The sequence below is a fragment of the Rhipicephalus sanguineus genome, chromosome 5 (genome assembly GCF_013339695.2).
Source record: "Rhipicephalus sanguineus isolate Rsan-2018 chromosome 5, BIME_Rsan_1.4, whole genome shotgun sequence".
Classification (NCBI taxonomy): Eukaryota; Metazoa; Arthropoda; class Arachnida; order Ixodida; family Ixodidae; genus Rhipicephalus; species Rhipicephalus sanguineus.
In genome coordinates this window covers 193,065,244-193,086,744 of record NC_051180.1, presented here as the reverse complement: position 1 = coordinate 193,086,744, position 21,501 = coordinate 193,065,244, and the positions used below count along the sequence as shown (strand labels likewise).

At 49.3% G+C, this 21,501-nt stretch overlaps 1 protein-coding gene across 3 annotated transcripts in view; it reads right to left on the bottom strand.

Annotated features, from left to right (window-relative positions):
- The window catches only part of LOC119394543 (cytoplasmic aconitate hydratase), a 486,597-nt gene that overhangs the window by 440,063 nt on the left and 25,033 nt on the right, over positions 1–21,501 (bottom strand). For 2 of the 3 annotated variants that reach the window (XM_037661865.2, XM_037661864.2), the window contains 2 exons: positions 5,210–5,347; positions 5,000–5,095 (listed from right to left, as the gene is read on the bottom strand). In XM_037661865.2, coding sequence (XP_037517793.1) covers positions 5,000–5,095; positions 5,210–5,347 — 234 coding nt within the window. The remainder of the gene's footprint in view (positions 1–4,999; positions 5,096–5,209; positions 5,348–21,501) is intronic. The other variant, XM_037661866.2, reaches the window with a different exon arrangement.

The following is a 21,501-nucleotide window of genomic DNA, read 5'->3' as shown; positions in this document are numbered from 1 at the left end:
TTTTTTAGATGCGAAGTATCTTATGGCGGAGTTCAATCCGGTGGTGGCGGTGGTGGTGGTGTGCGGCGTGACCGCCCTTACTGCGCATACCCTCTCCAATCACCCTCTCTCCTCCCCTCTCCACTTTCCCTCTCCTCTCCCATCTCCACTTTCACCCTCCCCTCCCCCTCTCCACTGTCCCTTTCCCCTCCCCCTTTCCACTCTTCCTCTGAAACGCGAACTAGACATGCCGAAATTCTCTCCTGCGCATCGCCGCGATGAGCACCAGCGCATGCGCGTCCCCTCCCCCTCTCTCTCCTCTCCTACGCTGCCCCCCTCTCGCACGCCTGAAGACTGGGTTCCCCGCTCGCCCCGTGAGAATTAACGGCCAGGCTAAGGGAAGACAAAACGCGCGTAGCGTTCCTCTTCGCGTTCCACGACGCGAGGTCGGTAGCATGCCCAAAGAACGCCAACGAAACGCGATCGTGCAAGTGTTCCGGCTTCGCATCGCCTCATGGTCCACTTTAGCGGGAAATGGTGTAATTTTTTACTGTACTATTTTTGCTTAAGTATCTATGCTTATTCCAACTTTTTTATATTGTCCTTGCAGCAAGTGTTCAATAGGACATTTTTTATTATTACTACGTATAATCTTTATGGGAGATATTTCAATCTGTACGAAAGACCATTTCATTAGCTTCATTTTGATATACATAACAGAAATATTAATGAGAACTAACAGACAATAACGCCAAGGAAAGTATAGGGGGTGTTATCTGTAGTGTTTGGAATATAAATGTGAAGAAAGAAAAGTGGACGAAAAGATAACTTGCCGCCGGCAGGGACCGAACATGCGACCTTCGAATAACGCGTCCGATGCTCTACCACTGAGCTACGGCGGCGGTCATCCTCCCGTCCACTTTTTGGGGTATATATGTGCATGTAAACCTAGGAGTGTTAGTCAGCGCCAGTCGCAGCCATGGCGGCGAGTGTGGAACTCTTTTTTCTACCTGTTGGCGTCACGAAGCACGTGACCTTTTTACGAGCTGGCAGCTGACCAATAATCACTCGCATACTACCTGAAGGCATCAAGTCTGCCAGAACGAGACCCTCGCTATGAATGAAGGAAAGATGATGACTCTTAAGGGCTCGTTTTCTTTGTTAGACACAATTTTAATGAGAACTAACAGACAATAACGCCAAGGAAAGTATAGGGGGTGTTATCTGTAGTGTTTAGAATATAAATGTGAAGAAAGAAAAGTGGACGAAAAGATAACTTGCCGCCGGCAGGGACCGAACATGCGACCTTCGAATAACGCGTCCGATGCTCTACCACTGAGCTACGGCGGCGGTCATCCTCCCGTCCACTTTTTGGGGTATATATGTGCATGTAAACCTAGGAGTGTTAGTCAGCGCCAGTCGCAGCCATGGCGGCGAGTGTGGAACTCTTTTTTCTACCTGTTGGCGTCACGAAGCACGTGACCTTTTTACGAGCTGGCAGCTGACCAATAATCACTCGCATACTACCTGAAGGCATCAAGTCTGCCAGAACGAGACCCTCGCTATGAATGAAGGAAAGAAGATGACTCTTAAGGGCTCGTTTTCTTTGTTAGACACAATATTAATGAGAACTAACAGACAATAACGCCAAGGAAAGTATAGGGGGTGTTATCTGTAGTGTTTGGAATATAAATGTGAAGAAAGAAAAGTGGACGAAAAGATAACTTGCCGCCGGCAGGGACCGAACATGCGACCTTCGATTAACGCGTCCGATGCTCTACCACTGAGCTACGGCGGCGGTCATCCTCCCGTCCACTTTTTGGGGTATATATGTGCATGTAAACCTAGGAGTGTTAGTCAGCGCCAGTCGCAGCCATGGCGGCGAGTGTGGAACTCTTTTTTCTACCTGTTGGCGTCACGAAGCACGTGACCTTTTTACGAGCTGGCAGCTGACCAATAATCACTCGCATACTACCTGAAGGCATCAAGTCTGCCAGAACGAGACCCTCGCTATGAATGAAGGAAAGAAGATGACTCTTAAGGGCTCGTTTTCTTTGTCAGACACAATATTAATGAGAACTAACAGACAATAACGCCAAGGAAAGTATAGGGGGTGTTATCTGTAGTGTTTGGAATATAAATGTGAAGAAAGAAAAGTGGACGAAAAGATAACTTGCCGCCGGCAGGGACCGAACATGCGACCTTCGATTAACGCGTCCGATGCTCTACCACTGAGCTACGGCGGCGGTCATCCTCCCGTCCACTTTTTGGGGTATATATGTGCATGTAAACCTAGGAGTGTTAGTCAGCGCCAGTCGCAGCCATGGCGGCGAGTGTGGAACTCTTTTTTCTACCTGTTGGCGTCACGAAGCACGTGACCTTTTTACGAGCTGGCAGCTGACCAATAATCACTCGCATACTACCTGAAGGCATCAAGTCTGCCAGAACGAGACCCTCGCTATGAATGAAGGAAAGAAGATGACTCTTAAGGGCTCGTTTTCTTTGTCAGACACAATATTAATGAGAACTAACAGACAATAACGCCAAGGAAAGTATAGGGGGTGTTATCTGTAGTGTTTGGAATATAAATGTGAAGAAAGAAAAGTGGACGAAAAGATAACTTGCCGCCGGCAGGGACCGAACATGCGACCTTCGAATAACGCGTCCGATGCTCTACCACTGAGCTACGGCGGCGGTCATCCTCCCGTCCACTTTTTGGGGTATATATGTGCATGTAAACCTAGGAGTGTTAGTCAGTGCCAGTCGCAGCCATGGCGGCGAGTGTGGAACTCTTTTTTCTACCTGTTGGCGTCACGAAGCACGTGACCTTTTTACGAGCTGGCAGCTGACCAATAATCCCTCGCATACTACCTGAAGGCATCAAGTCTGCCCTCGCTATGAATGAAGGAAAGAAGATGACTCTTAAGGGCTCGTTTTCTTTGTTAGACACAATATTAATGAGAACTAACAGACAATAACGCCAAGGAAAGTATAGGGGGTGTTATCTGTAGTGTTTGGAATATAAATGTGAAGAAAGAAAAGTGGAAGAAAAGATAACTTGCAGGGACCGGCGGCAATATAGTATAATGACTTTATTTAATAAAAAAAAACTTCTGACACCCTTCCCTATTGCGGTCGCGAAAGAGAATAATAAACACAGAGGGAGACAGCCTGGAAGATAAAGCAAACTTCCTCGGTGCACATTTTCAACATTTGTGCCCGGCATATGCCCAGCACTGTTTCCAACAGCCAACACATAACAAAGAAAGCACAAAAAGCTCCCGTGTTAGTTTGAACAAGATGCTGCACGCACCGAATGTTCTCAATTGTGGAACGTACCAGTATATACTCCCTGGACTGTTACAAAACTCGAGGAAATTCAGCATGACAAAATTTCCTGCTACCGAAGAACAGCCAGGTAAAGGAGCACACCAAGTTTATTCCGGAGCTTAAAATGTTCTGTGAAACATCGATCCTCCATAACACTGAGAGCCTTGGCCGTGCCATCTGCTGTTCTGTTTGTTTACCCTCTCAATTTGACCACGACACTTTTCACGATACATTGGGATAGGTCTTTTCCTTCCTCCATGCCTCACGCCAACAGATCGCATGTCTGTGCATCAACACATTGCATGGCTGATCCCGTGTGCACACTGACAGTCATTCCTGGCTGTGCAAGCAGTGCACGGGAGCCCCTCCAGAGTAAGATGGGACCCGTCGCATGTTGATAATACTGGGCCAAATAACGCGTACGCTTTTCAATGCACAGTTGCACGATTTGTCCGGTGTGACACAATGTAATCACTATCTAGTCACCGACTCATCTTGCGATAGGCGCACCATCTTTTGTGCCATAAGGAGCAGACGGTGCTCTTGCCCTCTAAGTTCCAGTGTTGGCTTTTAAACTTCCCTTTTAATGAGCATCGATTTGTCATTTGTGATTGCAAACGGCCAGGTCAAAGATCTTTGCCCAAAAGGCTGGTGAGGATTCCACTGGCAGCGTCAGTGCACTTACTACGCCACACTTTCTTTTTTATATTTGCACTTTTGCTAAGCAGTCCTCAGAGGTGAAGAGGGTGGGAATGAGAAGGCTGTCAAACGATATCAAAGTACCGGCCGAAAAAAAGGTAAGAGATGCCTTCCTGAAAACCGCTGTGTTGCGCAATTTCCTGTCTTACCATGTGCAGTGTCCTCTTCTGGCATTTCCAGCACATCTTTTCACTGAACTGTTTGCCGCAGCATAAATTTTGCATTGCAGATGTTGAAAGCAATGGTTTTGAAAAACCTTTTCCCAAGGCCTGTGTCTGCCCACAAGCAACGTCTCTGTAAACAATGCCCACGAAAATCGTTCTCAATAGTGGAAGGAAACTCGAGTACGTTTACATTATCGCAAATTATCAGCATGCTTTGAACAGCACTATTACATGCAGGCTATTGAAAATGCGCGTATTGATGCGAGGTTGGCAACTATAGCTGTGAATGCGAAGGAGAGAGCATGTAAAAAAGAGTACTGCAGGAAAGCTGCCGCAGTGGGTCGCCACTGCTCTCGATAGCACGTGCTTTGCGACCAATTCATATTGCACATGAACTGTAGTGGTTGGAAAGCATATTATACAATCGTCATGTGGTAATAAACTGAATATCGGTGCCAAATAATCAAGTTTTCCAAGAACACATTAAGAAGTGAAAAAGAAGCATTACTGTATTCGGTCATTCTTTGTGTTCCTGGTTGCAGATGTTGGCCTTGGGAAATTGCATGCAATGGGAACATACTATTAACAAGGTTCTATTGTACTCCTGTCACAATGCACGTTTCAATGTCATTGAATTGGAATCACATTTGGCGCAAGGAATGCTATTCGATATGCAGTTGTTCAACTCCAAAAGAAGCAAAATGTGGGGCGAATGAATAAACTGGCCACCACCAGCTGGCTGGTTCTCCTCGTGTGTGTGTGCCCCCGTGGGACTCACCATGGAGGGGGAGACACCCTACGCTTACGTTCCCCAGCCAGAGACGCACCCGACAGCCGGGCGGCCGTGAAAAGGGCAGATGGGGTACTGCAGGCGGGGCCGTGGGCATCCTCCTCCCCCCGGGTTGGGCGCCTGGCACAAGAGGCTGGAAACAGGCGCCATTCATTGGCTAGCCCCCCCCCCCACCAAGGAATGCGCCTCGCTCACTCTAGCTACTCGTGTGCTAAATGCATGTGTGTGCATCTGACCAAGGCCTCACATGCGAGAGAAGTCCACTTGGATGGAGTGGTCCACCACCAAGTCCGAGGGGCAGAGCGGGTTTATCTTGCATGGGTCTCCTCCGAGCCGCTGGACGGCATCGCGCATGGCCGCGAAGTCCACCACTGCCGGAACACCCCTGTAACAGAAACATAAATGCACATTTGACAGCCTTTCCTACCACTGGCTCACTCAATGTGCGACAGTAACTATGACAAAATATGCACGGTGAACTTTGTATTAACAAAACTCACATAAACAGAAAACTGGTTAAGAAATGCAATTGTGCAGACTTAGGTTGGTCATCCACAGGCATGCTGTAAACAAGCATGGATTAAAAAAACACTAGGTTTATGTGGAACATGCATCAGAGTCGCAGCATATGCTGGAGAAGCGGCTGCAAGCTCCCGCTGTAGCGCTCATAGGGTGCCCAGTGTATGTACAATTGTGAAGTGATGCACTTCGTTGATGCTACAGCTGATGAATTATCGCTGAGCCAGTGCCTCCTCTATCTTTCTGTGCCTGGGCGAAGGAGAGGAACACAATGGGAACCGGCCGTCTGCGCTAGTGCGGCTTTTAGCCATTAGGCACTGCCACCGGAGTAGACCCGCCGTCGCATCGTCGCTCACGGAAACGAATGCTGTGGCTGCATTCTAAGCTGCTATATGGTTCAGTTTTCGGCTGTATTCGCTCTGTTTAAAGTGGAATGAAAACTTCTAAACGGGAATCATGAAGCGCTTGTCGTTCTAGGCAACCAGCCCATTTCAAAGGCATGTGTCATTCGTGGCTATTTGATCGAGACGCTCGCATGTTGTCTGCTAGGCCCATACCAGAGAGCGCATGCCAGTGATGAGCGGAAGATTGTTTTGAGGCAGTTAAGTTCACTTGACTGAGAGTCGGTTTTTGACAGTCTGAAAGTGGATTTTTGAAAGCAGCATTTGCCAGGACCTAATACTGAAAGCTGGGGCGCTTAAAGTTCCTCGATTCAGGCTACCGTCTGCTGGTGTAGCACACTATACACAAGCCTGCGACCTTCGAATAACGCGTCCGATGCTCTACCAACTGAGCTACCGCGGCGGCCACCCCCCATCCACTTTATAGGGTATATATATGTACATTTAAACGTGGGAGCGTCAGTCAGCGCCACCAGTAGCCATGACGGCGAGTGTGGAACACTCTTTTTCTGCCTGTTGGCGTCACGTAGCACGTGAACTTATTACGATATGGCAGCTGACCAATAATCCCTTGCATACCACCTGAAAGCATCAAGTTAAGGTATGCGAGGGATTATTGGTCAGCTGCCATATCGTAATAAGTTCACGTGCTACGTGACGCCAACAGGCAGAAAAAGAGTGTTCCACACTCGCCGTCATGGCTACTGGTGGCGCTGACTGACGCTCCCACGTTTAAATGTACATATATATACCCTTTTATAGGGTATATATCTATAAACGACGGGGGGATGGCCGCCGCGGTAGCTCAGTTGGTAGAGCATCGGACGCGTTATTCGAAGGTCGCAGGTTCGGTCCCTGCCCGCGGCAAGCTATCTTTTCGTCCACTTTTCTTTCTTCACATTTTACCTTGCATTTACTTCTAAAAACATCCCCTATACTTTCCTTGGCATTATTGTCTGTTAATGCTCATTAATATTGTGTATAACAAAGAACACGAGCCCTTGAAATTAACACTTCCTTCCTTTATACACAAGCCTGGAGTTCATGCGCTAAATAGCACGAAATGCCACTAGACTGCTTGCAGTGATATATATGATCACCCGTTCCCTTCGTAAAGCTTTTGAGACTTACATTTGTTGCCACCGAGATAAAGCAACAGCTGGTGCCTGAAAATGAGGAACTATGCCAAGTGATTCCACCATTTCAGAGCTTAAACCAGTTAAACTGTGGTGATAGGAAAAACAAAGAAAAACAGCTGCATATGTCGTACGCTTCCTGCAACACTGGCCGATGTGTGTGAACAGACGCTGTTGTTCAAGTCTGAAGTCGTAGTACCGACTCTCAACTTGCGCCAATGTGAGAGGGGTAAAAAATGCAGCCTGTTGTCAGTTGCTTGAGCTCGTTTTTGTATTTGTCGACGGACTGTTGTAGCCTTAGTATCTAGCTCCTCAGCTCTTTCTCCTTTCTCTTCCATTTGCCCCTTTCGGTAGTGAGCAAAGTATAGAGGCCGAATGGCTGTCGACCTGGACGCTTTTGTCGCGTGGGGCAGCCTGACCAGCCTTGTGCACACATTCATTGGACGCTGTACATGATGATTATCGGTTGTTTCGCCAGTAGCGCATGTGGTGCCCATGGGCTCAGATTCTTCAGCTTCGGGACCTAATGTCAGCGCTGCACATGGTTGCAATTGCGAGACAGCGTTGCTACTGGTACATGCATTCGTTGACTGTTTGGACGCAGCACGGTCAAGTTTAGTGATACCTGCCATGCTTGGTTCAGTTGTTACTTTGGGCTGCAAACGTAAAGGGTAGTCTGCAAAGACCAACGCTACTGCATCCTTCTTAAGCCACCGCTTCTTATATTCTGTGAAATCTTCGGGTCGTAGATGACGGCTGTTGTGTCGTGCGACCCCTGGTGACATGCTGAGACACCAGTGCTGTTGTGCTCTCTATTCATGCTACTGGGGGGAGCTGGGTCTCTGCCATGCCTCTTTGCTACCACCAATCCGGCGTGGTCATGCCGGTCATGTGACCCGTGCCTCGCTGACCAATAGCCTTACTTCTCCCTCCTTAAACCCGCCTGCAATAAACACGGGAGAGCAGTCTCTCGTCAGTCTCGCCGAAGCTTGGTCTCTGCGTTGTCACTCCGCGCCCTCCCGTCGTTCGACCTCTCCGTCGGCCCGCCGCGGGTTACGCCGCGCTCCTGCCCTACACAACACATGGCGAAGAGGTAGTTGAACCGCTATGCTACTACGACAGGCGACGCCAGGAAGAGCACAACGTAAGTGACACTTACCGCGAGTCACATTTCTCCCGGACATCGGTGCTTTGTCCTTCCTGCTTGCTACATTGACGTCGACCTGACTTTGCTTTGTTCCCGCTCCGGCTCCCTCTTCGACGCCACCTTCCTGCTTGAGCCTACGGCCTACCTCCTGCACACATGGCGGCCCCTTTTGCAAACCTTCCTCTGTTCCTCAACGCTCCCGGCAAGCCTCCCATTCCTTGGCATATATGGCACAAGATTTTCCAGGTACACCTGAAGGCGGCCGGCGGAAGCGGCTGGGAGGACGAAAGATGTGCGTCAGCGCTCCTCTGCGCGCTCGGCATCGAGGCCCAACGCAAATACTTCGCCGCACAAGAGCAGCTTCAAGCGGAGGCGGATGGCGCAGTTACGGCGTCGGGTTTCGGCACGGTGCCGAAGACAGAAGCGGCGATGGCAACGGTGTACGACACGGTGCTCCAGTTTTTAGACTGGCTTTTCACCGAGACAACAACGTGCTAGACGAGCGGCACCTTTTCACGAGCCGCAAACAACTGGCCAGCGAAACGTTTCTCGACTTCGTCACCGCGCTGAAAGAAAAGGCCCTGTCATGCAAGTTCGGCGCCACTTACGACGACAGAGTGCGGGACCAAGTAATTCACGGGGTCACCACCGCACATGTACGGGCCAAACTACTGTCGTACGGGGAAGCCCTTACGCTGCAGAAAGCCGAAGAAGTTGGACGCGACTTGGAGGCGCTCAACAAAGCCAACGCGGCGTTCGGAGAAAATGAGCGGCTACTCGGCTCGCACTCCGGTTACGACGGCAGCATCCAGTGCGTCGCAGCAGCGGCTCAAAATGGCGGGTCGGCTGCTTCGCTGGCCCCTAGAGTGTACTAGATAGGGGTAGTGGGACGAGGGCGAGCTTTCCGGTGAGGCCATTTGCATCGACGACGGAAGATGGCGCCACTGCGACTTTCACCTGGGCTCCTGGGCGCCGCGAGTGCGCTGGGCTGGCCGCCTACGAACCTGTTCGTGCACTCCCGCTCTTATCCAGTTTTTAAAGTAAATCCGCGTACTTTATCAACAAATCAGTCTGCCAAAACTGTTTATTGCATTTGAAAACAAGCAGGAACATTTTATTCACAACAGGATACATCGGCAGCAAACGTGCGTGAGCGAGTTGAAGGCTCATGAATTTGCGCACACTTTTTATCTAAGTAGTCCTGCTCAGTTTAATGTGCTTGGCTCTCTGACGCTTAGTGCTGTTAGCACTGTTGAGGCCTTTAACCAAAAGGTGCAGGCGCGTAAGAACATTTAAAAAAAAATGGGCGAAGCTTGCACTAAGCCACGCAAGGCTGGAAACAGTGAAACTGGGCGCCCGTCCTGTGTACTTCTCTTCGTCTGTGTTTTTTCACGCAGCCCTGCTATGTGTTCAAGAATGCTACATGTGTTCAAGTAGTGGGATTTACCCACTTTCTGTGGCACATACGCGTTTATGATTTGTTGGGCTAGCTGTTGCCTTTGTAATTTTTAGACCAGTGGTGATTATAGTGGGATTTACCCAATTTCTGTGGCACATACCCATTTTTTGTTATGATAGTTTTTCTGGCAGGCTGAACACACAAATTACGGCTAGCTTAAACAGCTCCGCTGTTAAAAGAAACAACTTTGAGACTATCCTCACTGTGAAATGTACAGACCACGATGTTGCAAGGAAGAAATTTCTTGCTTACAAGGGCCACAACATCAGATATGCTGTTTCTTTGAAGCCTGTTGACGCTAGAACATTCTGTGAATAGGTCCTCAACTGTAGAGATGGAGGTGTGGAGCTCCTTTGATGGATATAGAAGACCGCCCCGGTCACACTGCTCTGTGAACCCTGACGGGAGCCGATTCTCCGCTACCTCACTTGGATTTTGATGAAGATCCCTGCATGATGAACAGTCACACTTCAAAACAAATTTCGTGGCTACATAACCCGCCATGTAGCAGACCAGCCGTGAGTCACTCTTTTCCACAACTAAATACAAGTGGTGACTGCAAGGAGCTGGGGTTAAAACCAAACATTTCTGTGCTTCATCCAACTTGCCTTGCATGAGCAGCTCATCGATTTTCTTAGGTGACGCCTAAGAATATACTTTGCTTCAGACTTTGTACTTTGTCCCTCAATATATATTTTACTTCAAAATGAAGTTCGCGGATAGCGTCAGTCGCTTTTGTCTGCACAGCGGAGATTCCACTCCCTCACTCGACGACGCTCGATGTCGTCGGGCACACCAAACAGACAGTTTAGGGACATTTTTCATACCACCGTATCCTGTCTTGCAACCAGGTGGAAAACTGTAATTTCTGTGACGTGGTTTGCTCATCTTGCGAGACTGTCACGCAAAAAACAGCACGCGAGGGCGATAATGCCAAAAAGTTCTGTAGAACATGTCGAGGCGCGCCAAACATTCCAACTGACCGCGCCCGGCATGCGCGCCGCCAGTGCCAGGTGAAAGGCACAGCAACGCCGCCACGCGGCTGGTTAGAATTTCCGTACTTTGAGGCTCACTGCGCGCCATTGCTGCCGGCTCTCCCTCGCCCCACTACCCCTATCTAGTACACTCTACTGGCCCCACATCTGACTCAACATGGCGGCAGCTTCCCCCCCAAGTCGGGCGGCCGCATCCAAGATGGCTGCGCGGGCCCGACGGTGCTGGTTCAAGACTGCTTTCTATGCCAGCAAGTGCAACAGCTTGCGCTCAAGCCTCAAGTCGGCCCCTGTTTTCGCTGCAGCAAGTTAGGCCATTTGGCGACTTACAGAAATTGTCAAGCCAAAAAGAAAATTTGCCAATTCTGCCGTATCAAAGGGCATTTCGCGGCAGTCTGCCGTAAACGGCAAGCGTCGGTGCAGGAAGTTGCCCCCGTCCAAGATGCTAACTCCGGCACTGCCACTGTCCTGTCCGTGCAAGCTTCGCCGACTAGCCCAAGGGACTTGCGCATCCCTGTTGTCGTCAGAGGACATAGCCACATGTCATTGCTGGTGGACACCGGAGCCACTGCATCGTTAATGACAAAGAAGGCCTTCGACATGCTTTTCGCTTCTAAGCACCGACTGCTCCAAACGTCCATACAACTGCAGAATTTTTCGAAGCACCACATATCGGTCCTAGGGTATTTCCGCACAGACTTGCAGCACCGTGGCAAGCACGCCTTTGTCACCTTCTACGTGACAGCACATGGTACTTCACTGCTGGGGCTCGACGCCATCCAGCAGTTGGGACTCCTGATCGACGGCACAACGTTGGCGTGTCGTCTGGCTACACCACTTTCCTCGCAGCTTCCTGCAGGTATACCTCCGGGGTTCAAGCACCTGCCGGGCCAAGAGGCGGCAGCACATAGTGCCAGTGTCTGCCAAGCTGCGTCGGCTGCCTCTGGCGCTACGGCAGCAGGACGCCAGCGAGCTGCGCCGGCTCCAGGACGACGACGTCATCGTCGACGGCCGCATTCGAGATTGGACATCAGCAACCAGGTGTTCCCTGCGCAGGCCATTCACGGCGGCCCTGCTGTCCCGTGCGACTCTACATCTGCTGAAGCCCAGCTTCAATTCAACAGGGCTTGTTGCTGAGCTAGTTGGTTCATAACTTGAGGAAAAACTGTAATGACGCAAAGAAGACGGGGACGAAGCGAAGACATGAACAGACAGACACGGGCGCCAACTTCCAACTGTTTATTATCAGAAACCGCGCCGATTTATATACGCTGCCGAACATCGGCCAAACAGGCCGGTGTTTCAACGATCGTGCAAGGGAGCACCGCTTGGCGGTTAGCAGCAACATGAGCGGGCACTTGGCAGACCACTGCAAGCGCTGTGGTTGTGCGCCACACTTCAGTCAAACCACGTTTCTTAGGAGAGCAAACAGCCGCACTGAAAGGGAGATAATTGAAGCGTTTCTAATAAAGAGGGCAGGTAGCCAGTGCGTTAGTGCCCCTTCACTCGATCTAAGCGAGAAAGAAGCTATCTTTTTGAAAGATAGCATTTAGACATGTAGAGTTTAGAATGTGCGATATTCATTTTGCCTCTCACTAGGGTTGGCACGTGTTCATAGGTGCTGGCATGTTTTCATAGTTCGATCGCGTTAGTGCAGTTCCGGCGCATGCCTTGTCTCTGTATTTATGGCACATGATGAATTGTTAGTTCTGCGATGTCTCAATTTCTGTTATCGGATTACCTTGTTCGGCAGCGTATATAAATCGGCGCGGTTTCTGATAATAAACAGTTGGAAGTTGGCGCCCGTGTCTGTCTGTTCATGTCTTCGCTTCGTCCCCGTCTTCTTTGCGTCATTACAGTTTTTCCTCAAGTTATGAACCAACTAGCTCAGCAACAAGCCCTGTTGACTTGCATTTCTTCTACAGTGAGCTCTTTTTTGTGTCGTCAAACCGCGCAGCATCAGATTTACTCCTGCGTTAACCTCATCGCTATTTCATTATGCCGGTCAAGGCTACTCTCGCACTACATCAAGCGGAGGGTGGTGCCGTTGGAAGTGCAGCTCCTCTTTGGAATTTTTAGAACCGTCATGGGGACACACCCGAAGAACTTGCAAAGTACTCAAGTCGGAACTGTGGCGTCAAGTTCGCTTATACCAGGACTGGCTGAAGATACTTGTTGAGCGCTACGGTACCGGAGGAAGCCTCACGGATTTCCAAAAGTTGGCGGCGCAAAGCACAGAATTCCTTTGGCAGCGAACCCGGCTCGGACTTCCACGGCGAGAGCGGGCAGTTGCAGGCACGTCTTCTGTAACCGTACTTGGAGGTGCTTCAGTTCCTCGCGGCGTTCAACATGTGTTAGAAAATGGACCGAAATACAGCTACCAGCCTTCCGCGACGCGGTCGCAACTTGTGACCATGGTACGGGATGTTGCGAGTCGCGCGTCCGAGCCAGATCGGGAACGGGCCATTGCTGACGGAGTCGACTGCCTACTACGCACGGTGAGTGACAAGCCAGGAAAGAAACCCCCGATTAAGAAAATTGTGAAGTGTTTAAAAGAGGAAGGACTAGCCGTTGTCGAAGCTGATAAGGAGGGTGGGTTTGTCCTGATGCCAAAGGGATTGTTCAATGCGAAAGCCCAAGAGGCGATTCAGAAGAATTTCAAACCGTCAAATGTCTTGCCTAAAAAGCAAAAATCTTTGGCTCTACGCTTGCTAAAGGAAAGAAATTTGAAGCACCTTCAAAAAGAAGTAAGCAAGTCTGTAAAAGATAGCCTTGAAGTCTTCTTCACCGGCAAGACTCACAAGACAGAGTGTCCGCTCAGAGTGATCGTCTCCGACAAGGGCACGTGGCAAGACGAGGTCAGCAGCTATCTGCAACAATGCCTCGGCAAGCTGGACGTACAGGACTCGTTCTTGGTGCGCAGTTCGACAGACCTAGTACAAGATCTAGCGCAAGGCAAGTTGGCAACCGCCAGGACTGCTTTTTCTTTTGATGTGCAGGACTTATTTTATTCCGTACCGCAAAGTGGTCTGTTTGATGCAGTTCGCGAGTCCATCGAGGCGTCGGGTGAAGTAGACTTCCAGAACTATGCTGGGATGAGTACGGATCAATTTTTAGAGTTTTTACGATTTTATTTGCATTCCACCATCGTGTGTTTTAACGGTTCATATTATGTTCAGAAAAACGGCATCTGCATCGGTTCATCTGTGGCCCCGGTTTTGTGCGACATCTTTCTTTCATCCATTGACAAACGCATTCATGCCAAAACCGACAACAGCAGTGTTGTTAAGGTTTACAGATATGTTGACGACTATCTTGTGTTTTTAAGTTTACCCGACACTAGCCTTGACGTAGCTGTTGCAGAATTAACTAACATCTTTTTAAAGGAATCTGGCGGACTAGAATTCACTTCGGAATTGCCTCAAGACAATTCCATTCAATTTCTGGATGTTAAACTTAGTTTCACGAAGGACCACCTGTGCTGGATGTATAACCCTAGGACTAAGAAGAGCCTTTTGCCGTATGACAGCGCACATTCTAAGCTAATCAAGAGAGGCATAGCTATCACATGCCTCAATTCAGCTTTGATGAAGTCATGTGAGCACCGTCTTGTTACGGGATTTAGTAATCGGATTAACAGGCTGAAAGACGCTCGATTTCCTCCCTCCGTTATCACGGGTGTGTGTGAAAGCCTCTTGCAGAAGTTGAAACGTGGAAGAAAAGTGCAGGAGCCAAAAGAAAAAATGAGTACGCACATAATTCCTTACGTTCACCGGCTCTCGCACAATATAAAGAAGATCGCAGCCAGATATAGTGTGCGCATTGTATTTTCCGCTCCATGCAAACTGGCCAGGATTTGCCCTTTGATGGCGGATAAGCAGCCGGCTGCTTGCTCCAAGAAGCACGCCACGCGATACACCGAGTGTGTCAGCAATGTGGTATATAATATCCCCCTAAGCTGCGGTAGGGTGTACATCGGCCAAACAGGCCGGTGTTTCAACGATCGTGCAAGGGAGCACCGCTTGGCGGCCAGCAGCAACATGGGCGGGCACTTGGCAGACCACTGCAAGCGCTGTGGTTGTGCGCCACACTTCAGTCAAACCACATTTCTTAGGAGAGCAAACAGCCGCACTGAAAGGGAGACAATTGAAGCGTTTCTAATAAAGAGGGCAGGTAGCCAGTGCGTTAATGCCCCATCACTCGATCTAAGCGAGAAAGAAGCTATCTTTTTGAAAGATAGCATTTAGACATGTAGAGTTTAGAATGTGGGATATTCATTTTGCCTCTCACTAGGGTTGGCACGTGTTCATAGGTGCTGGCACGTTTTCATAGTTCGATCGCGTTAGTGCAGTTCCGGCGCATGCCTTGTCTCTGTATTTATGGCACATGATGAATTGTTAGTTCTGCGATGTCTCAATTTCTGTTATCAGATTACCTTGTTCGGCAGCGTATATAAATCGGCGCGGTTTCTGATAATAAACAGTTGGAAGCTGGCGCCCGCGTCTGTCTGTTCGTGTCTTCGCTTCGTCCCCGTCTTCTTTGCGTCATTACAGTTTTTCCTCCAGCTTCAATTGCCTGCGACCCAGTATCACTCGTTGGGACTTCAGGAGGGAAGTCCTGGATATTCCTCCTCACCCACAGTAAATGCACCAAATTCCAAAACGGGGGAGGGAAGTAATGCGACTGGGTCTTCAGAATCGGCTCACGGCAGCCGCAATCCGCCAAGTTGCGCAATCCGCAAAGTCTTCCTGGAGGGCCTGGGCCACGTCGCCCACAGCGGACGCGTAAGCCCCAGCCTGCTCCTCTAGTGCGTGTGTGTGAACTTTCCGTGAATAGTGCAAGCTGGCACTTGTGTTGGTGTGGTGAAGTGACTTTTTTTTGTGTAACATAGATTGTAATATGTGCATCTAGGACTGAACTTCTGCGTATTGCAGGTGCCATCTCGATCGGAACTTGAATGTGAATTTTTTAGGTGTTTCCTAATGTGCCACAGCTAGAATTGTATAAGGATGCAATTCTTCCCAGGGCGGGACGATGTTGTGTCGTGCGACCCCTGGTGACATGCTGAGAAACCAGTGCTGTTGTGCTCTCTATTCATGCTACTGGGGGGAGCTGGGTCTCTGCCATGCCTCTTTGCTACCACCAATCCGGCATGGTCACGCCGGTCATGTGACCCGTGCCTCGCTGACCAATAGCCTTACTTCTCCCTCCTTAAAACCGCCTGCAATAAACGCGGGAGAGCAGGCTCCCGTCAGTCTCGGCGAAGCTTGGTCTCTGCGTCGTCACTCCGCGCGCCCTCCCGTCGTTCGGCCCCTCCGTCGGCCCGCCGCGGGTTACGCCGCGCTCCTGCCCTACACAACAACGGCTACGTATTTTAGTGTAGTTTGAAGATGTACTAGGAGACCAATTATCCCGTCTAATTACTGCAAGCCACCTCTACCGAACACCGCCGGCAGCTGGAATTTCATGGAGGGACAGCCGAACGGTGTATTAAGGCGAAAGCCTTAGATGCCTCATCAAAAACAAAAATAGACTGTCGGCAGCGCCAACACGAGTGATGCAAGAAATCATCACGTGATGTCGTCATCACATGGAAGTCACAGATAATAAAATTTTGTCACATCATCGTGATGTAACATCACGTGACGTTGTCATATTACATCTTCGCTTGGTCAAAATGGGCCGATCACGGAGGCAGTGCATAACCATCTGAGGTGCAGAAAGCTTGCAGTGCCTCCGATCCTTGAGGCTGTAAGAAAACCACGTTAGGTGCAGAAAAATCTCGGAGGGAGGCAGGGGATGTTCAATATTTTGACTGAGAAGAAAGAAAAGCCGATGGCTTTTGCATTTCAGTCGTGTCAGGTGAATGCATAAGGGACCCTGTGAGTTTTTTTTTTCTTTATCAATAAAGGGAAATAAAAAAAAACAATCATGATTTCTTTCCATTCCATTTGCAGAGTGGAACACAACAGTACGACGTACTAAGAAATGTGAATGACGTGGCTGCAACGGCCTGAAATAGACAATAAAACGCGAATGCTGTCAAACTCAAATGCAAGCATCAAAGCAGCAGCACGGCCTGACAGACTGCCTGTGAAATACGTACAGTAAAACCTCGGTAATTTGTACTCGGTTAATTGGGAATCCTGGATAATTTGTATTATTTGCGCGGTCCCAAATTTTTACATGTAAATTTAACCGGATAATTGGTGCGGCCAGTCTGCGACTTCCCGGTTAATTGGCACACTTGGCCGCGACTTCCAAGATATGCAAAGGGTGTTGCAAATCTCGGAGGCTGTAACTAAAACATGCATTTTTTTTTTTTGATGTACGGATCTCGAAGGCCATGTTTTTTTTTACCGGAAATACGTCGTAGACGCCATGTTTTAGCAATTGCCAGGCGGCGATGCGTGCGGTTGCGATCATGATCATCATCATCTCAACAGCGATGTTAGCCACTCTAGCGAAGTGAATGTTTTGTGGAGTCTTTGTGCCATTTGGATGTCGGCTGGCGAGCATTGTGCGATTCGGTGCGACTGCTCCATTTGTCTCCTGTCTCCGCTTGAGTGTCTTCCCTGTGAATTAGTTGATTGAGGTATGCTTGGAAGGAAGATGCCGAAGTACAAGAGCTTGTCCCTGCACGAAAAGGTGTGCTTAATTGAAGAGGCCAGCAAGTCGACGGTGTCGAAAACGGCTCTCGCCGAAAAGCACCACGTGCCTCTGTCAACGCTGTGCAACATCATCAAGAATAAGGAGAAAATTCTCGATGCTTACAGCAAGACGCACTCGTCAAAGCGTACACGGGTACGCCCGCCTACGTACGCCGACGTTGAAGCAGCTCTGATCGACTGGCTGCAGAAAGCCAACGCAGCACACCTTCCTGTGAATGGGACCATATTGCGTGAGAAGGCCAACCAGCTGGCGCTGCAACTTGGACATTCTGAGTTTAAATGCAGCAATGGATGGTTTTGCCGATTTAAGGAGCGCAACAACCTGACATTCGTGACTGTTTGTGGCGAGAGTGGCAGCGCGGATCAGTCTGTTGTCGACGGCTGGAAGCAGCACACCTTGGCTCCACTACTCGCCAAGTAGGAAGCAGCAGATGTTTACAACCTTGATGAAGCTGCTCTGTTCTACAAAATGTTGCCTACGAAGACGTTCGCTTTGAAGGAGGCAGACATTAAGGGGCGGAAACAGAACAAAGATAGAATCACTGTTTTGTTTGGTGCAAGCATGTGCGGTGAGCACAAGCTGCCACTGCTTGTTATTGGGAAGACAGAAAAGCCTCGTTGTTTCAAAAATGCACGACTGCCATCCAAGGATGACCTGATCTATAAAAACAACAAGAAAGCTTGGATGACGGCTGCACTCTTTGAAGAATACGTGCGGCACCTTGACCGCAAGTTTGCGGCCGCAGGGCGCAGCGTTTTGTTCGTCGTCGATAATTGCCCAGCTCACGGCGACATTCAGAACCTGCAGGCAATCAGGCTGGTCTTTCTACCCCCGAACACGACGTCGCTATCGCAGCCGATGGACCAGGGCGTCATACACCATACCAGGAAAATATATCGCTACAACCTGTTGAAGCGAATGCTCCTTTGCTATGACAACGGAAAGGAGTATAACATTGACCTCCTCGGTGGTATTTGCCTCATTGTTCACGCATGGAGGCAGGTGGAGGCCACCGTTATTCGACGGTGTTTTGAGCACGCCGGTTTTGTGAAAGAAGAGGCAACCTCCGCTGAGTTTGCTGTCACCGCTGTCACTTGCCCGTTTGATGAAGAAGGGGAGACTCTCTGCGCTCGATATGAGGCTTTGCACGCGGACGAGGAGTGCACTCCAATCGGATTCTCCGAGTACGCAAATGTCGAGTGCACAGTGCAGACGTGTTACGCCGACATCGACAGCGAGATAGCTGAGAGATCGACCGATTCGGCCTCTAATGTTGACAGCGATGACGAGCCCTCCCGAGCACCCCCTTTGGCGGATGTCATCGATGCCTTGAGTGTTGTGCGCAGCTTCGTCGAGTGCAACGGCGGCGAGGCTGAGATGCTGCGCCTCATTGACAGGCTGGAAAATATGACTTTCAGTGCTGGGAACTACCGAACGCGTCAGTCACGCATGGAGGAATTTTTCTCCAAGTAGGCTGACTTGCCACAATAAAGGTGTGACTTCCGTACATCACGTTTTCTGGCTGATTTCTTTGATTTCGCGTTGTTTCGAATAATTGAGAATCCCGCTTAATTGGGATATTTTTCTCGGTCCCGAGGCCTTCGAATTAACGAGGTTTTTCTGTATAGTGGGGATGGAAAGAAACGCAAACAAGCGGCACCTACATTCTTTGCTGTTTCGCATTTATTTTTCAGTGGTTGTAGCCTGGATGATTGATGAAAAGACGAGTCCTCCATGATACAATCAAAGGCCATCTAGCGTCTTTTTATTGCCACCACGGTCAGAGCGTGATGAAAACAGCGCGCCGCTATGTTCGCATTTCTTTCATCCCCCTGCACCTGTGAAAGCCTGCGAGGAGCACGTATGCAATTAAATTCGGATGCAAACACAAACTCGTGAGCTTCGTAATACATGCGGCCGCTCAGCGCCAGCTTCCCATAGTCTACTCGCACAGTGCCACCACACGGCAGAAGCGAGCGGAGGCAGAGTGTGCGCTCTACAGCCCGAGGAGAGCGTTCGCCCAGGCACTGAAAAAATTGAGGAGGCGCTGGCTGAGCCCTCTGCGATGGGTGGGTTGTTTCAAATCACCCTCTCGTTAAACAATTCCCATGGTGTGTGTCCCGACTACCGTATTTATTCGAATATAGGTCGACCTTTTTTTCCCAAAAATGTTGCCCATAATCAGCTATCGACCTATATTCGTGACCAAAGAATCTCGACCTATATTCGCGATCAAAGCGACCAAAAGCACCGCACCTATGGCGTTCAACTGCCGCGCCTGCTGTTCTTCAAGCAGTTCCTGCTACATACGCACATTATATACCATAAAATCTGGTATAAAAACCGTACCCGTTCGCCTTTTCCGACTAAGTAACTAAGAAAAAAAAGTTATTTGTGCAATAGCTGCACACCGCCTTTTCAAAGCCCCCGCGAAATGCAGCCGCTCCGCCATGTTTGCGCTGGAACCCGTGATTTCCCTAGGTAGGCCGTGAAGTCCCTAGCCCTCTAGCCGTGCTGCCTGCCGACGCGCAGCCGCACTGGCACTGGCCTAAGGCCTCACTCTTTGTTTGTTGTTTGATCTGACGTGACAGTTCGCATTTGCAAATGCGCGGTTGCGACGGTGTCACGTCGGTAGAGCTACACAGCTGACTGCAAGCGTCAAGTGATACTTTTTGCCGAGAATTCCAGCAATTGTGCCGCTCAGCGTGAGTTCGACATAAAAGTTGATTAGGGGTTGGCGGAAGCAGCGGGACCGACTGTTCGCGTGCAATGGATAGCGTCGTGCTTTTCGCGGCCCAGCAACTGTCAGGCATGACGCTCTTGAAAAAGAACTGAGGCTCCGGGCGTCAAGGAGGCCCTGCAGAAGGCCAACAGACCTGGTCGTCATACCGCTAGGTATGACGTCCCGGCTACCTTAAGGACCGGGTGGCGAAGAGTTACAAAGAGTGGCTTGAAGGAGGATGCTGCAATGACACCTACGGGACGCCGCGAGAAGGGCTTCCCTCAATGAAGTTGCGACGTGGGTGAAGGACGCGCGGAAAGACTTGCCAGCGGAAATTATCGTGACTGGCTTTAAAAAGTGCTGCATTTCCAACGCAATCGATGGCAGCGAAGTCGACGTCATTTGGGATGCCGAGGATGCCTGCGAAGAATCCGACAACTTTCCTTGCACATCTGACGAACATGACACTCCCGGCAGCGACTAGGGCGCTAAGTTAATTGTAAATAAAGGTGTGCTATGTTTCAATTTTCCTGTTTCTAAAAAAAAAACGGGTCGACCTATTTTCGAATATTTTTTTTATTTCTCGTAGAGTGCTATAAGTAGGGGTCGACCTATATTCGTGCCCGACCTATTTTCGAATAAATACGGTATGCTTCTTCCTGCTGCAGACCTTGCAAACTGAAGAGATGCCAGTCGGAAGTGTGCAGTGCTATTTAGGCAACTAAAAAAAAATTTGGGGAATTCTTTCACGGGCACAAGAAGATACAATATTAGAAGCACAATCTTTCTACTACGGTAATACCAAAACACTCTGATGCACACTCTGATGCTTTTAGAAAGAAAAAGGGTTTGCACAGCTTTCAGAGAAATAAAATTCGCAAGGACACCTCGTCAATGCTGTTTCCAGGCTGCAGAGCACCATACCATATCATACGTCTTCACGACAAACATTGCCAAAACACTACATAAAGCTGCACCGCACTACGGAAACAAGAACAACTACAAAAAATGATGACGGAAATACCCAACCTTGCTGGGATTTTTTCATACTCTATTTAGTCATATTCCGAAGTTCTCCCGCTTTAGTTTGTGAGGTATTCCACAAACAAACAATGGCACAAGTCAAATGAACTTAACCTTCGTGCCCCACTGGCATGAAAAAAAGGAGAGAGAGAGAGAGAAAAGCACAGACTCAAATTTTCAGAACAAGATAAACAATGAGCCTGATTGCAACTCCAGGAATGTCATATCCCTTTCCATCCCGAGTTTTTTGTAGGGTTGAGCAAAATTTGTTTAACTTCTTTTCTAGTTAAGGGGCTATTGATAAGCATGGAAAAAAAAAAATAAAGGAGATGGCAACAGTCCTCACGAGAGAACCATGTCAGCTCTATACGCTGGACATTGGGATTTATTTGTTGCACTTAGGCGTACGCATATTCTGCTTTCTTTCTTGAAAGAATGTTGCTCTTGGTCCTGTCAGAAGGCTGTCTA